Here is a 16,351-nt window from a genome sequence, read left to right on the forward strand (position 1 = left end):
GGTAACTTTTCAGAAATTTTAGCAATAATTAGTGATTTTGCCGATGTGTTTTATGACAATTGACGATGCTCTGTATTCTGCTGTATTTAAGAACCCAGTCTCCGTATTTTTCTTAACTTTTAACTTTTTCAGCCGCAGTCCCGAGATATCTCGTCAAACTTTATTAGCTTTATTTCTGTCACCCCTGATATGTAGTGTTCTAAACATGCAATGAAGCCGTTTTTTTTACAATAAAACATGTTTTCCATTCCCCTTCAACCAATCAACTGCAGTGAGCGGAGCTCTTGTTCAACATTAGATAAGGAGCAGCGAAAAAAAATTGTATAATTTATACTGAGCGTATATTTCAATAAAATTCCCCCCAAAAAAGGTATTTCTCATCCTAGAAAGCCGCAACACGTGGCAGGTGATTTTGCATCATAGTCAGGGAAATAAAGGCGATGGATGGAGTAAATTTTCTTGTTGAGGGGAAAAGCTATCTGCTCGAAATCGAAAAAATTCTTAATTTACGTAGCAATTTGGGATCGTTTCGCAATTTCAAATGTGGCAGTTATAATGCTAATCAGGAAAATTCAAAAACTACTTAAAGCATTAATGACAGTCACCTCGTTTTCTTTCTCTTTTTTTTTTTGAGAAATATATTTTTGTTTACTGAGATTTGCAGCAGCCCGTTATCTCTCCCACCCTTCAAAAAAATTTAGCAATAATTGCTAAATTTGCCTTAAGCTTTTTTTTGTCAAGATTCCTTTCTTAGGGTAACAGTTTAACGTACGCGTGTATCTTCCTTGAGACATGGCGACCCAAAGTATGTATGAAAGTTTTTTTTTTTGTTTGAACCCATAAGTATAATACTAATATCAATTACAGCAATTGAGTAATGCTTCATTCAGTTAAAATTAAATTACCATTAAAGTCTGCCTGCTGACAACCAGCAGGCAGACCACTACCCACTGGCGTCTCACTAAGGTCCAACCTTAGTGAGAAACGCAAGTTTATAGATTTGTAGTGAATTATGAGCTACCTTTTTCTTCCCGTTGTTTTTCTTCTGTAAGGGTACGAACATAATGCACGTTAGTTTCCGATTCTGCGTGCCGGCGCTGGTTGGTTAACCGGGATTTCAGGTTTTTCACCTATCCGTAACTGTGCCGACTCACAGAATCTGAAACCAGTGTGCACTATATTGCACCCTAAGCTTTAGTAATTGCTTCTCGGCAACTTCACCGATTCCCTGTCGTTACACAGACAATAAGCCGTGTCAATACGATTTCCTTTGAAACGTCAAGATGAATCATCGAATCGAATTCATTGCTGCCATAAAAGAAAAATTATGTACGAGTGTGGAAATTTATTCAGCCCAATACAGAATTTGTAGCCGTGATAATCGATGCTTGAAATAAAATCCGAATTTCTTCGGTCGACGAAGCAAAACTAATCGGATTCTGGGCAACTGAACCAAATTGTTACGATTGCCGGGATATTGTTTCATCCAGAGATAAGTCGCTAATTACGCGATATTTATGTACCGTGATCTTCATTAGAGATATAACATTACACAAATTTGACTGACTGATTCAGGTAGAGCGTGGGCGTTCTTGCGTACATTGAAAGATGTTGAGGACGCCCGAATGAATTAAAACCTTTGGAAAGGAAAATTTAATCTTTTGAGCAATCGGAAATTTTCATGATCGTTGAATCGCATGTAAAATGAGTGTCTTAACAATAAGACAAATGAATTTCCATGTCACGACTTGCATTAGACAGATCGCGTAATCTTAGCGGGAAATTATCGCCGCTTCATGCTATATCATAATATAAAGCTTACTATAGTCAAACTCGGTTATAACAAGATCCACGAAATTTTGCTGTAACCGAGGTTGACGTTTTTAAAGACCTTTTAAGACGAAGAATATGATCAGATCGCACCAAATACTTGGCATGAAGTTTTTAATTCATTATGATCAAGGGTGACCAATTTTGAGAATATGGGAAATTGGAATAATTAATACAGGACATCACTGATTCTCGCCAAAAATGTTGCCAAATGTCGAAGAAATTACCAAATATTGGTTAAAAATAACCCTTGGTGGGGAAAAAATGCTACAGCAAGTCTGCTAAAATTTAATTCACAAAAAACATTAACTTGGCAAATATGTGAGATGAACAGTCAAACATAATGCACAATTTATTGTGTAAATTACGCTCATTCTTGATTCTAGTAAAGATTGGGAATTGAAGCAAATTTCATAAAAAAAAAAAACCTGAACATTAAGAAAAAAAAATAGTTGAGAAGACCAAATATATTTGGGAATGTTTCAGCGTCCCGGTCAATGAGCAAGTCGCAACGTCAAACACATGCAATAAATCTTTCTTTAAGGTTAGATATGAATAGAACAGACGAACATTTCGGCAAACTATCAGCTTCAATCTCACGAATTTATGGGGAGGGGGAACGTCGATGAATCACACAAAAGGGACGAAAAAAAATCCGAGGTGGTTGCTTTTGATTGACGTTATAAGAAAGGATCATTAGCATGATTCTATTGTGATCAGTTCAGTTCAATTGATGTTACAACCGAATTTGATCGAATTTCATGAACGCATGCATCAGAAGCGAAATAGAAAAGGTCCTAAATTTTTTATAATGTCTTGTTTGTTCTTTCAGAAAGACCAATTTTGAATCGAATCTACAGGTGTAGGTATACAACTTTTCTCAAAACTAATTGTTTCATTGCATGAAATCAATAGAACGAAGAATCAATACTATGCGCATTTCTACCGTATGCAAATTTTTACGTATAAAATTTGTACAAAATCACAACTTGATACAAGATGCATCGCAATGGTCTTTCTGAAGTTTAAACAATCGCTCACGTGACCGCAAAAAGGTTTGGGCTGACAGGGCTCCAGCTCGAGGAGCATCAGCCCAATTATTTTTACACTATACAGTGGCTCCATGGAAAATTTGGCCTAGGAGCCCTCCTGCAGGATGTAGGGCTACGATCGCTCATATATATCGTCACCCACCACCAATAAACAAGAGGAGGGGTAATGGTTAACTTTTTATTATGATGTAAATTTTATGAAGAGTATGGCGTGTGAAAAATCCTAGCAATACAATTTATATACACACAAGAACCCTTTCTTTAAATTTAAGTAAATTTTTTTAAAGAAAAAGTACCATAAAAAAATTTTGTCTTCGGGAAAGTTGCGTCATAAGCCAATGTCATTTTTATCACGGCACAATAACTATGCAAAAGGCGTATCACGGAACCGTTGTTGAAGTACGAAAGTTTAATATAGTTATAATTATTTTCACGTGTCAGTTATTTCCAGTGTTTACAATGACATAAATTCCACTCGGATCCACTGATTACGTAAGTAATAGCATTTCAATGTAACGCATTGCACATTCCACGCGCAAGTTTTAAAATTCCGTGTTTGAAAACAAAGTTTCAAAAAGTTATCTTTTTTTCTTTCAAACGCGAAATGTGTTTTTATTGACTTACCGTGTGGCATATTTATTTCCCAGATGAACAGAACCTACGAGAGAACAGAATTCCTGTTTGGGTTAAAAATATGAAGGGGGAAAAAAACCAAATCCACCGGTAAAAATATCGGGCAGAAGCAAATGATGATGATGATCAGGTAGAAGAAGAACAAGAGCGTCCCTCGATACGATGATCCATGTTACGGTCAGGACATCAACTGCGAAGAAGAAATTCCCGCTGTGCGTCTGCGACTCGGGCGACCTCTCGCGACTTCCTAATACTAACTGATTGCTGCCGCTACTCTCTGCATTTGCATAAAAGCCGCCTCGTTATTAGACACTTTCATTTTTTTAATTAACAAATTCATATACCTGCTAGCACCCAATCAATCAAGCTCCTCTCTCACCGCAAAATCGGCCGCACGTGGCAAAATGGACCGCAGTGGATCTTCCCTCCCACACACGAGTGGGGGGTGAAAAAATTCTTGAAATATTACACCAATTTGAAAAATGTGAAAAAAAACACAACTTACGGCGGAAAAAAAACCAGGTCTCTGTACAAACCTAAAGTAAGAAAGAAAGAAAAAAAAATTTAGTGATAAACACAAAAAAAATGATGAGTGAGTGGTTTGAAATAATTTTTTGCATCACAAATTTTAATCGCGAACGCTTCATTTCTTTGGAATTAATTTTTACCCTCATTTTCTAAAAATTAATTTAAACTTCGCTATAATTACCACTGTCAGAATAGAACGTTTGTTGAGCTTTTTATAAGTTCAAATTATGTACGCGTTAAGGCAGGGACCAGCGGGCCAAATGTGGCCTTCGGACCTGTTCACCGTGGCCCGCCAGCTGCTTTAAGGAAATAACTGAAAAACGCTGAAAGACGATTACAATAATTACAAATTAACACAAATTACATAATTTACAGGAACGCTTGAAACCCGTTAATTTAAAAAAATGATTTCATAATTTTTCAAATAAATAATTTTGGAATTTGTGACAGAAATTATTTCAGAATTACTGAAAAATATAATTTCGAAATCAATGACAAGAATAATTTGCGAATAATTGCAAAAATAATAATTTCGAGAAATATTGAAAAAAATAATTTCAAAATCAGTGATAAGTTTATTAATTCATAAATAACTTCAGAATTGCTGCACGGAATAATTTCAGAAATAATTACAAGAATAATTTTAGAAATAATTACAGGAATAATCTCAGAATCTGTGACAGAAATAATTTTAATCAGAATATCAGGGGCAGAAATAGTTTAAATATTAGTGTGTGTGTGTATGTGTGTGTGTGACGAAATAATTTCAGAATCCCTGACTGGAATAATTTCAGAATCAGTGACTAGAATATTGTCAGAATCAATGACTAGAATATTGTCAGAATCAGTGACTGGAATTATTTCAGTATCAGAATTTTGAAAAATCACTGACCACTTTTCGTGTTTATAACTTCAACAATTTCTGCTCGGCGATGATGAATCAGTGAATCGGTCAGTCAGTCAGGACATATTATTTTATATGTATAGATATCGATGAACCAAAAAAATTTACCTTAAATTTTGCATAAAACTTTTAGTCTCTAGGACAGCATTTCTCAACCATTCTTACCCCAAGGGCCAGTAGAATGTCTGAAATAATTTGACGGATCACTTTTATGTCCCGTATTACGGGATATTCCTTTAATTTTGTTTTGTCCGATTTTTTTTATACAATAAATATTGAATTTGTAATATTTGTTAGTCATGAATACACCAGCGTTTTCATAATTTATAATATTATGATAATTACGACAATAAATATTCATCTCACGTATTTCTCAGGCTCGTTTTTGTTCCAAATCTTTAAGCCATTTTAATAGCAATTTGTGATCGTGCCTGCTTTTGAAACGTTTTTGATGACAATTGGTGATGCCCCGTATTTTTTTTTTTTTTTTTTTGCCTATTTAAAAAGATCTCAGTTTATCGTATTTTTCTTAATGAAATATGGTCATCTGATCGTTTGAATTATTTTTCGCATGAAATACATTTCTTTACTGAGATTTGTAGCAGTCGTTCATCTTCCCCCCCCCCCCCAGCAGAAATTTCTTTTTCATTCAATTGCAAATAATATACTAAAAATTTCGTGTCAATCGGTTAATTTGTTCTTTCATAATAAAAATCCGTAAAGATTAAAAAAAAAAACTACTGCACCCTCCCCCAAAAATTATGAAATTTTGCAAAAATGTTTATTGTTTATTCGACACGTGTTAGTAAAGTAGACCTCGAATTTAAATATCTGTCCATTCGTTTGAATTTTATGAATTTTTAAAATTTAAAAGTTTTAAATTCAACACTTTTTAAAAAATACTTCCCATTAGTCAATTGCTAAATCCGAGGTTTCTATTTTACTGACACATGTCGAGTAAACATTTCTGAAAATTTTCAGAATTTTTGGGGAAGCAGCAGTAGTAGTAGTAGTTGTGGTTTTTTTTACGGATGAGCTCAAAAAAACTGCAATCTGAGAAAATCAAATCGCGTTCAAAGTGTTATTCCTTGTATGCGTTTACAGTATAATTTGTTGTTCCTTTCTTTTATCATGAAAGAACAAATTAACCGATTGACGCCAAATTTTTAGTATTTTATTTGCAATCGAATGAAATATTTTTTAAGGACATTTTTGCCAAAATCGACTTTGAGGGTGGTGGCGTTATTACCCTTAACGTAATAAAATAATGGTTGTAATTATGAGAGTATACTCTAATCCAGCGGTTCTCAACCTTTTTTGACTCGCGGAGCCCTTTTTAGTAAAAAAATTCTATGGTGGAGCCCCGTAGGCCCATTTCTTAACTATTCATCGAAGTTACTGATTTATCTTTACTATTTACAAATATTTATAATTATTTTTTTTAGTTTTACTGCTTTTTTATTTTTCTCAAGCGGCTGCGGAGCTGTTGGAGAGTGCACAAGGAGCCCCAAGAGCTCCGCGGAGCACCGGTTGAGAACCACTGCTCTAATCCATACACCACAAGTAGAATGGTTAAAAGCCGCAACTTTATAAGTTATTTTTTATTTTATTTTTTTTTTTCATCTGACAGTAGGCTTAGAATTTCCGCGACTTAACTTTCTGCGACACATTACTACTACTTAACATTCAATGTACCTCTGCGGAATTTCTAGCAAAAAGTGAGAATGCAAACGAAACAACCGTGTATGTCGGAATACGCCTAAATGAATGTGTCGAATGCCCCTAACGTATTTATGTTGTCAAAGTTGTGCTTGTTTTGTGTTCTTGCTGGTGTTGCTATCTGTCTTCCATATTTTTGAAGTGGAGATGGTAAACGCTTCAATCTTCATGTTATGTAAGTATCTTGTTTACGGTCTGCCTGCTCTCGGCGCCGAAAGACTTTTTCAAATAGGAGACCGGCTAACATTCGCGCGTTGAAGTTCGAAAATCGCAGAAAACCAACTTCGGTCGACCACTATTGTACAGCCAACGGAGTTATGGTCTGCTAAAGGTTGTTTTATTTTTATTTGTTTTTTTTTATTATATTTTTTTGGTTGGTTTATTACTATTTTTCATTTACATTTTATTTTATATTCATTTAATTGTTTTATTTACGTTATTTTAATAATTTCTTTTTTAAAAAAATAACAAGCTTTTCGTGATTTTTTTCTTGTGTGAATTTCCTATATCGTGAATAGTTGCATTTTGGATATAATATTTAATATAACATTATTTACATCAGGGTTGGCCAACTTCTCTCTGTTGAAGTGCCGCCATAATGGTCAGCTGCAGCGTCGTGGGCCACACCAGGAGACGACACTCCGGTATATAAGCCGCACCACTAAAACGACCCTGGAAACTTGCAGATTTGGCTTCGCCATAAGTAATATGGTGAAACACGGACAGCCTTTAATCTTCTACCCTGGGCTTAGTAGTCCTCAACTTTTCTCCAAACCGATACGTATTCATTGTTTATCTTATTGTTTTATGATTCTTGCTACATGCAATGCATCAAAATTATAGTTCTTTGTGCAAATTATTTCCTCCAATACATCCATAGTTTGAATTTTACAGAGACATAACATTCTACAAAATTTTTCTGCGGTTAGTTATTTTTTTCCCTACCCATGATTTGACACCTCTTCTGTACAGTCACCCCGTGTGACCACACGGATCGAATAGGCGATCAAGGAAATGATTCACGCACCGATAGACTTCGAAAGGAGTTTTGATATTGGGATGGAAAACAGGAAAAAGTCCTTCACGAAAATTGTACTACTAAACTAGACATGCACCTCGTCCATATTCATCTGCAGAACTTCTTGGTGTAATGTGTGTGTACGTATAGTGAACCTTCCGTGAAGTTTGTTTCTGTGTAATGCTTGTTATGTGTAGTGCTGCCATCTGCAATCAATTTTTTTAAACTATGAGTTTTTTTTAAACTCATAGTGAGTGAAGTCTAGTGAACGAATAATTATATCGTTGTCAGCCTGTTGCTCTCTGCGACGAGACTTTTTAACGAGGGAGATCGGCTGGCATTCTTGCCTCGAAGTTGGAAACCACAGAAAACTTTACTTCAGCCGACCACCACTACGGCGACGTTGGGGTTTGAACCCGGATCCTCGCGATGCGAATCCGTCACTATGACCACTCGACCACCAGAGCGGCAGGAAGATAGTACTAATACTACTACGAAGATAGTACTGACAATCCTGAATCAGATGGTACCGAGATAAGATGGATCAGCGCTCCACATGGACCAAGCATACTACCAGTGAATTTGAAAAGATATGCGTACCATTACCTAGTGCTCACGTACGTCCACTGAACTAGATTTGCGTGTATTCTTATTACGTGAGTTATATTCTTTAACCAGAATTTCGTTGGTTCGGTGGAAAGAAATGCCAGTCTGGTGCAACATATTCAAATTTTGATATGAGTGCTGCTCTTTTTCCGTCCCAAATAGTCATCGTGTCTGGGTGTGGAACCCCCTTAGTGAACAACACAACATGAATCCGACTATCAAATGTCACATTTTTGCAAATTGTTGGGGGTCTGCACAGTCTGGCCGATTGGAGTTTCGGTTGCTATTCTGAGTTGGTATACAATTTAAAAAAACCTTCGTTTTAGTTTTGCAGTGAGCAGAAAACCAAATATGCATTCAGATACAAATGAAAAAACCACAAAACAATACTTGCCTAACATGGTGGCGGAAAGAAATTAAAAGGAGGAAAAAAACGTGAACAAACAAACTTTGAGAGCAATTTGTGTGTTCAAAAAAACAGGTGCAAGCATAGTAAATTATTTCCGCCACTTTAAAGGATATAAGTAGTCTGTTCATCAGGAAAATGTAACCGAAATGGCTCAAATAATGATCAGAAATTCAATTTAATTCTTAGTGCTTTTAGCTAGTCGGGGGTCGCAGTCACCTCACGGGGAGCCCGAGTGGCATGGTGGTAAGATGCTCGTCTACCATCGTGAAGGTTGTTGTCAGGGTCCCGGGTTCAAACCCAAGGGAGGATATAGATAAGATATTTTCCCTAACGAACTCGAGGCGACCATCAATAGACAGCGCCTTCACTTCCAACCCATCTCACTAATCGCAGTAAATTGCAATATAGCGATATGGCCAGAGTTGGTGTTTGGTGAAGTAGTAGTCACCTCACGGACCAGCTGTCGGCCACCCCGATCTACATTATAAGCTACTCAGTTTGAGCAACCAAAACTTGTTCAATTTCGTTGGTACTTTATCAGCTTGGAGTCGTTTCACGTGGACAATATCGCGTTTCAAAACGAGTGATCCTGGTATAATTCGGCGAGTCCAGAGCAACGCAGTGAAGGAGATGGGAACGTTAGCATCTTTCGTATATTCAGAAAAACATTCACAAGAATTTTTTTCCTCCCTTTTCTTAACGCTAAAACAGTTTTTTTTTTCTCCTTTTCCCTCTTAAACTTTCAGCAGCCAATGGTGGATCCAACACTGCAAGTTGCAAAAATGTATAAACGATTTTTTTTTCCTTCCTCTTTTTAAAAAAACAAATCTTAAGATAACAAAAACCGAAAAAAAAAAATAAAGCTTGGTTTAGTGAAAAAATATTTTTGGTATTGAAACTCAGATATCGCAGCGAAATATTCGCCCACGAGGGGTGGAAATATTTCGCCGAGGGATAAAAGTCGATATAAAAGTCAGCGAGTGTCAAAAGAAAAGCTTTTACATTACGCCACGAGAGTACAATGACGTGACACACACTGGCTTTGCCTTCTTCTCCCTTCTTTTCTTTTTTCTTACTTTATTTTAGACATGAAGAAACATTTTCGAATCGAAAAATTCCGCTTCGCAGATTGCTCTTTTTTGTCCTATCTATAGACATTGTCCTTTTTTTATTATTATTAGTATTATTCGGCGCAATTGTTGTTTTTCTGTTATCGACATCGTGAGAATATGTTCAAAAAACAATGTCCGAAAACCGCACTCTATGAGTTCTTATGCGCATCAACGCCATGTGTGTTATTATTTCTGGTGCAATAAGCGAACTGTGTTCTTTAGATAAAGACAATCGTTGCACAGTTTGGCTGAGTATCTCAAATCGGAAGAAATTTGGCTTTCTGCTCCGTGACAAATCCATATATCAGTGTTTCCCAATCTCTGGTCCGTCAGTACTCTGTAAATGGTCCGCGGGATTATTAACATTTACTACCATTGCATGTAAATTCGTTAAACCTGGGGGGCACCAAGTTCCTGCTCGCATCATGTTAATGGTACTACCCGGGGTAAAATGTAATCTGTAATTTAGAAAATAAAATAAATAGGGAGAGACGTCGTTTTTATGTGGGGAGCGGACTCGGCTTTGAGCCCAGCAGCGTTTCTCTCTTCTACTGAGGGGGAGCTATCGAGGCGTCCTACCATCAAGAAGCCCCGCAGGGCAAACAAAGTTTTTCGGGGGATAACTAACTAGTTACTACCATTGTATGAATACCACATTTTGTGCTGCGCAATTGTAAATTGATTCAATATTTTATGATATGCAAATTTGAAAAACAATACATTTTGTATTTTATGGGGGGGACGTCGAAGGGATTTTATGATCTTCGAACGCTGCATGGTCGTTCGCGGATCATTAATCGGCACCACGGTGTTCCGCGGTGCATTGACCCTCACTGCAAGGGGTCCACGATATCAAAAAGTTTGGGAAACACTGCTACGAGTATATATTAAGGTCAGTTCTTTCTCCGAAGATTTTTAACAGCTGGCTGATGCGAAGATACATTGAGGAAAGAGAAAATTCAACTATCTTTGCGGAGAATCGGACACCCCTAGCCCACTAGACTACAAAGGCAACGAATACCTCACTCTTTCCTTGGAGTTCGTGTGCACTGAACGGGACCGTACATGGACGGTCGGACCTAACTCGTGCCAAAGCTCACGATTTCTCACACTGCCGCCAGATGGCGACTTATCCGAGGATGATGTCACTCTCCGCTATCCATGCGAGAGCTGGCTGATGCGAAGATATATTGAAGAAAGAATTGAATTTTTTCTTTCCTTAATAAATCTTCGTATTACCCAGCTGTTAAAGACCTTCGTATAGATAGCGGAAAGTGACATCATCCTCGGATGGTGTCACCATTTTTGAACTTGAGGAAATTTATTTTTATTTAGTATACAAACCTGTGTGAAAAGCCAAAGGGCTCTGAATTTACTAGGTGCACAATACAAACAATGAATGAAAATGAGAAGAAGATAAGCAGGGATATCAATAAAACAGTAAATTATTCAGACACACGAACATATGCAGAGTTCGCGTAGTATATAGTATACAGGGTAATTCATAAAAGATGGGAAAACTTTAAGAGATGGTAGCACACGCAAAAACAAACAAAAATATGAAAAAAATAATAATAAATAATAATAAAATTAAAATTAATAAATGCTGGGGGGGGGGGGGCACGATGATGATGATGATGATGTCAATTCATATTATACACTAGATCAGTTGACTCCACCTCTGACGCTGGGGGGGGGGGGCCGCAATATCCCCACCGCCCATGGTGAGGAGAGAGACTTGGCGGTCTGGTTTCCCCCCCCCCCCTCGAAATGTGAGAAATGGCCGAAAAAGGGGAAAATATGGCCAAATCTATTGTTCTATCACTTTGGTCCCCCCCCCCCCAAACGAAGTTTCTGGCTACGCCCCTGGATTTCGGTCTACGAGAAGTGCGGAACACCCCCGATTTGTTGCGTTGCACAGGTTGATTTAGTCTATGAGTGTAGACATACCCAGTGAATCATCTTTATCCTCGAAGTTTCTATTTCCCATAAATCACAGTTACACGTAATAACGCGTATTTTTAAACAATGTACTTTTTCTCGTTTTTCTGTTCGACTGACAGTTCTTGTAATTTCCATTAGTTTGTTATAATTCACTTGATCGAATGAAATTGATTCAAACATTTAATTTCTCGATTATCTTTAATAATCCAAGTCAACGCCCTAACATTACATGGCTGAAATTCGAATTAAAAGAGCATCACTCACAAGCATCGAAAATATCGGTGTATGTGTAATAAAAAAAAGGGATCTAAGAATAATTTGCTGTTACGGAGGGGGGACCATTTCAGGGCAACTGAAAAATTAATAGCGCCGGAAAGCATTTAGCAATTGCCGAAAATGAGTTGACAAATGAAAGGATACCCGAGCGCTAATTATTATTAGAGCACCGAGGAATTAAAATTCCTAGTCCGTGTTCGCTTACATTTTCGGTTGTGCGTGTGATGCCTGCAAGGGTAATTTGGTAATTTTCTCCGCCTGAAGCAAACAACCAGACAAGCAAACAAAAAATAAATAATGCACAGAACTGAAAAATAGAAATGTAAAAAAAGAAGTGCTTGTGTTTGCAAAAATGAGAGAAGGAGGGTGTAGAGATGTGTTACTTCGGCTTTGGGGAAGGAGAGCTAACAATTAATCAGGACTCAGCTCCGTTGCTCGAGAGTTAGCATCTCTCTTTAATTCAGCGCCAAAAACCTGAGCAAAGAAAACTTTGCGCCACCGTCAAAGAAAGTTTCGACGAGAAAATCGAGTTGTTGCTCGAGAATTTTCAGTTCGGCGTGTGCGAAACGAGCTCCCGGTAATTAAAATCACAGCTTGGCAAAACAATTTTTCGGTGAGCGACACTCGAGAGTCCGCAGTTGTTTGCTTGTTTATTTGTGTGATAGCATTCTGCGTGATGCGTGGGCAGAGGTCCTGAAAAGAGCGAAAAATTGTCTGATCGAGGGAATAAACGTGACTATAAACTCGCCAGTTTGAAATTAAAGTACGGAAGAGGCGAGAAAATGTTCGGTTCTCTTCGTTCGAAGTGTTTTAATTCTTCCTGGTGAATGTGTGCCATTTGTTCAAAGTAGCTTAAAGCATATAATACAAGTAATACTTTACTATGTGTTCCTCAATCTGGGGTCATATGGTCCCTTTTTCGGTAGTGATACACTGCAGGGAGGGCAGATGTGAAGATCAAGAACATCATTTTCACTGCTGTGGGGGGGGGGGGGGACACAGAGCTGTGAAAAAAAATAAATTCAGGTGTAAAGAAATAAAACTTTGAAGTGAAATATGATTTTAAAAAGAGTGACTACTTTCTGAATCCATCAGTACGAGGACCGTCTTAACAGAAAAGCCTACGAAGGTCCTGGAGTACACAAAGTGCTTCATGATTACGAGGTCTTATATCACGTTTTTCGAGAATACGTTTGTAAATTGGTAGGCAGATCCATCTTCACGGCTGATATCTGCAAATAAATATGTAAGCTGTTACTTCTAGCAAAGTTCATTTTGGCTGAGCTTCCAGTGTTCAGACAACCCTGCATAGACTCTCCTATCATAAAGATCAGTCAATATGTAGGAACGGTTTCGCTCGTAGATGAGGGTAGCGGGGTATCCTGGATAAAGTGGGGGGAACACGAAAGGGAAATCCAATTAACTAAATCCTTGATGGCCCACAAGGAATGAGCTATGAAAAAAGACTTGATTTCTTAAATATGTTTACATTGAAAGAATGAGGCGCCGGAGGGGGGATATGATCGTAGTGTATAAAATTTTCAATCGGATAATTAGGATGGACCATGAGTTATTAATACAACGTCAACCAAGCTTCGTGACACCAGTATCGTTTAGTAAAGGAAAATTCCAGGTTGTGGTATCACTGGGTATTTTACTCTAATAGGGTTGTCAATAAATGGAATAACTTACTTCCTGGGGGTTGTGAGTTCTAGTAAAATTGATATGTTTAAAAATAAGTATGATAGACATAGAGTGGGATAAATCGAGAAGCTATCCATACTTAGAAAAAACAACGATAATCTTTTTCTATGAGCAGTGTATTAATACAGAGTGTCCTGTAAGTGCTAACCGACCTTCATCTCATCAACCGTCAGTCGTAGAAGTATGATTTCAGTATGATTTAAAAAAATGCTCAACAGGCGTTCAAAAATTACCCTGTACAAGTTTTGAGTGAACATACAGTGCATAAAAAATAAAAATTTTGAATTTTTATTCGTTCCCGCGTGCTCTAACTTCCAGTCAGAAAGTTGTTGCCGTGTCTTTCCTAAGTTTCTAAGTGCAATATTTATACAGACATATTTAAATTCGAAAAACGAAGGAAATTTGGGGAAAAAACAACGTTAAGAACGGAAAACCCGTTTTACCCGCATTTAACGCTGTTTTTCCCCGAATTTCCTCCGTTTTTCGAATTCGAATACCTCTGTAAATATCGCACTTACACTGCTGGCCACCCAAATTGCAACACCAAGAAAGACAAGAGATATCGCAACAATATTTATTTTGTAGATAACATGTTGACCAAGCATCAAATGATTAAATTTATAGACTTCTGTGAAGTGTGGTTCCTGCCAAAATCAGTAGCCAGAGTAGCCGCCATTGTTGGAGATCACCGCTGCCACACGCCTCGGCATTGATTCAAAGAGACTTTGGATGTGTTCTTGGGGTACAGCAGACCAAGCAGCTTCCACGCGTTGCCAAAGGTGATCTGGTGTGGCAGCTGGGGATGTAATCTGGGTCAATCGTTGAGCAACCATGGACCACATGTTTTCTATCGGCGAAAGATCCGGAGAGCGAGCTGGCCAGGGAAGCAATTCAATCTGGCGATTGACGAAGAACCTTTGGACAATGCGTGCCACGTGTGGTCGCGCATTATCCTGTTGAAATATGGCTGTGGGCAAGCCCTGAAGGTAAGGAAGGACAACTGGCTCCAACACCTCGGAGATGTAGCGCTGGCTTTTTAAAGTACCGGCAATGCGTACTAGAGGAGTGCGAGAGTGATATCCAATACCGCCCCATACCATAATACCCGGTGCAAGACCAGTGTGGCGGTGCATAACGCAGCTGTTCAGCATCCTCTCTCCACGGTGTCTCCAGACTCGAATCCGACCATCGTGGTGTTGCAGACAGAAGCGTGACTCGTCAGTAAAGACAATTTCATTCCATTGTGCCGTCCACATCCTTCTTTCATCGCACCATTGGCGACGGAGACGTCTGTGGTTCTGCGTCAAAGGTAGACGAAGCAATGGACGTCTTGCGGACAGACCACTCTGCTGTAAACGGCGTCGAATGGTACGCGCAGACAATGGATGATGCGGTACAGACTGAATGTGCTGTGCTATGGTTCGTGATGTGGCTGAGCGATCCGTCACTGCCATACGCACAATACGCCTGTCATCACGTGAAGTGGTGCACTGAGGTGGATGCGATCGAACACGTCGGTCCGTCGTACCCTCCTGCATCCAACGATCACATATCCGCATTACAGTTGTTTGGTTTCGTCCAACACGACTACCGATTTCCCTGAAAGATAATCCACAATCTCGGTAGGCCACTATCCTTCCTCTGTCGAACTCGGATACTTGATCAAAAGATGATCGCTGTTTTCTACGAGGCATAATTGATCGTTTTTTTGAAAAATCCACAAGAAAAACACAATTGCCGTACTTCAACTCGTCGAAATCTCCAAGCCTTAAATAGCGCTTTGAAGTGGCGCCACAGGCGCGCGTGATGTGCGTCTGCACTGAAATTCTAATCATTTGCATATCTCACCTCCGCTAATGCATGTTGTAAATTTCATATTATTTGCATGCTTCCTTCAAGGTGTTGCATTTACGGTGGCCAGCAGTGTAGAAACATCGATTTATTTTTTTTGTTTTGTTTTTTTTTTGTTTTGTTTTGTTTTTGTTGGCATCAGGAAAGACAGGACAACACCTTTCTAATTGGAAGTTAGAGGACGGGGGACAGCATAGAAATTTTAATGGTTTATTTTGTTACACACTGTATTTTCACTCTCAAAACCGGTACAGGGTAATTTTTGAACGAATTTTGAGTATTTTTTAAATCATACCTCTACCACAGACGGTCGATGAGATAAAGGCCGTGCTAGCACTTACAGGACACCCTGTATATTATTAATCCTCTTTTGCTGATAGATGCTTTTATATTGGGCATTTTGGTTATATTTGGCATCCATATTTTTTATGATCTTTTCGTTCCGGCCTTTGTATTTGTATTCGTACTATACATAAATGCATGCGATGTAAGTATAGACTTGTTTGCCTTATAATGTTTTCTTCTTTTATGCCAATCAATCGTATGTTTTCGATCAAATTTAATAACTTGATGCAGTGCAGACATTGCACCGAGTGAATTTTACTTCTTAGAGTCAGAAACGAAAATGAATTTTTTGATTGAGTTTTTAGGATTCAGTTACATTTCTTCTTCCCTACATCATTCAGGATGACGTAGATTTCGATACATATTGATATTTTTTTCTGTATTTTTTTCCTTTTTTTAAATTTTCGTTAAAACGACTCA

At 38.2% G+C, this 16,351-nt stretch overlaps 1 protein-coding gene across 7 annotated transcripts in view; it reads right to left on the reverse strand.

The window, feature by feature from the left end:
* The window catches only part of LOC149076752 (carboxypeptidase M-like), a 152,431-nt gene that overhangs the window by 97,838 nt on the left and 38,242 nt on the right, over positions 1 to 16,351 (reverse strand). For 2 of the 7 annotated variants that reach the window (XM_089244400.1, XM_089244401.1), the window contains exon 1: positions 3,507 to 3,725. The exons of 3 other annotated variants lie outside the window; for them this stretch is intronic. In XM_089244400.1, the coding sequence (XP_089100526.1) occupies positions 3,507 to 3,516 (10 nt within the window). In that variant the 5' untranslated portion in view covers positions 3,517 to 3,725. Of the gene's footprint in view, positions 1 to 3,506; positions 3,738 to 16,351 lie in introns of those variants that run through there. 2 more of the 7 variants (XM_089244402.1, XM_089244396.1) reach the window with 2 other exon arrangements.

The sequence above is a fragment of the Pholcus phalangioides genome, unplaced genomic scaffold, assembly GCF_987345545.1.
Source record: "Pholcus phalangioides strain wild (caught in Gottingen) unplaced genomic scaffold, Ppha-v1.0 ptg000015l_1, whole genome shotgun sequence".
Taxonomy (NCBI): Eukaryota; Metazoa; Arthropoda; class Arachnida; order Araneae; family Pholcidae; genus Pholcus; species Pholcus phalangioides.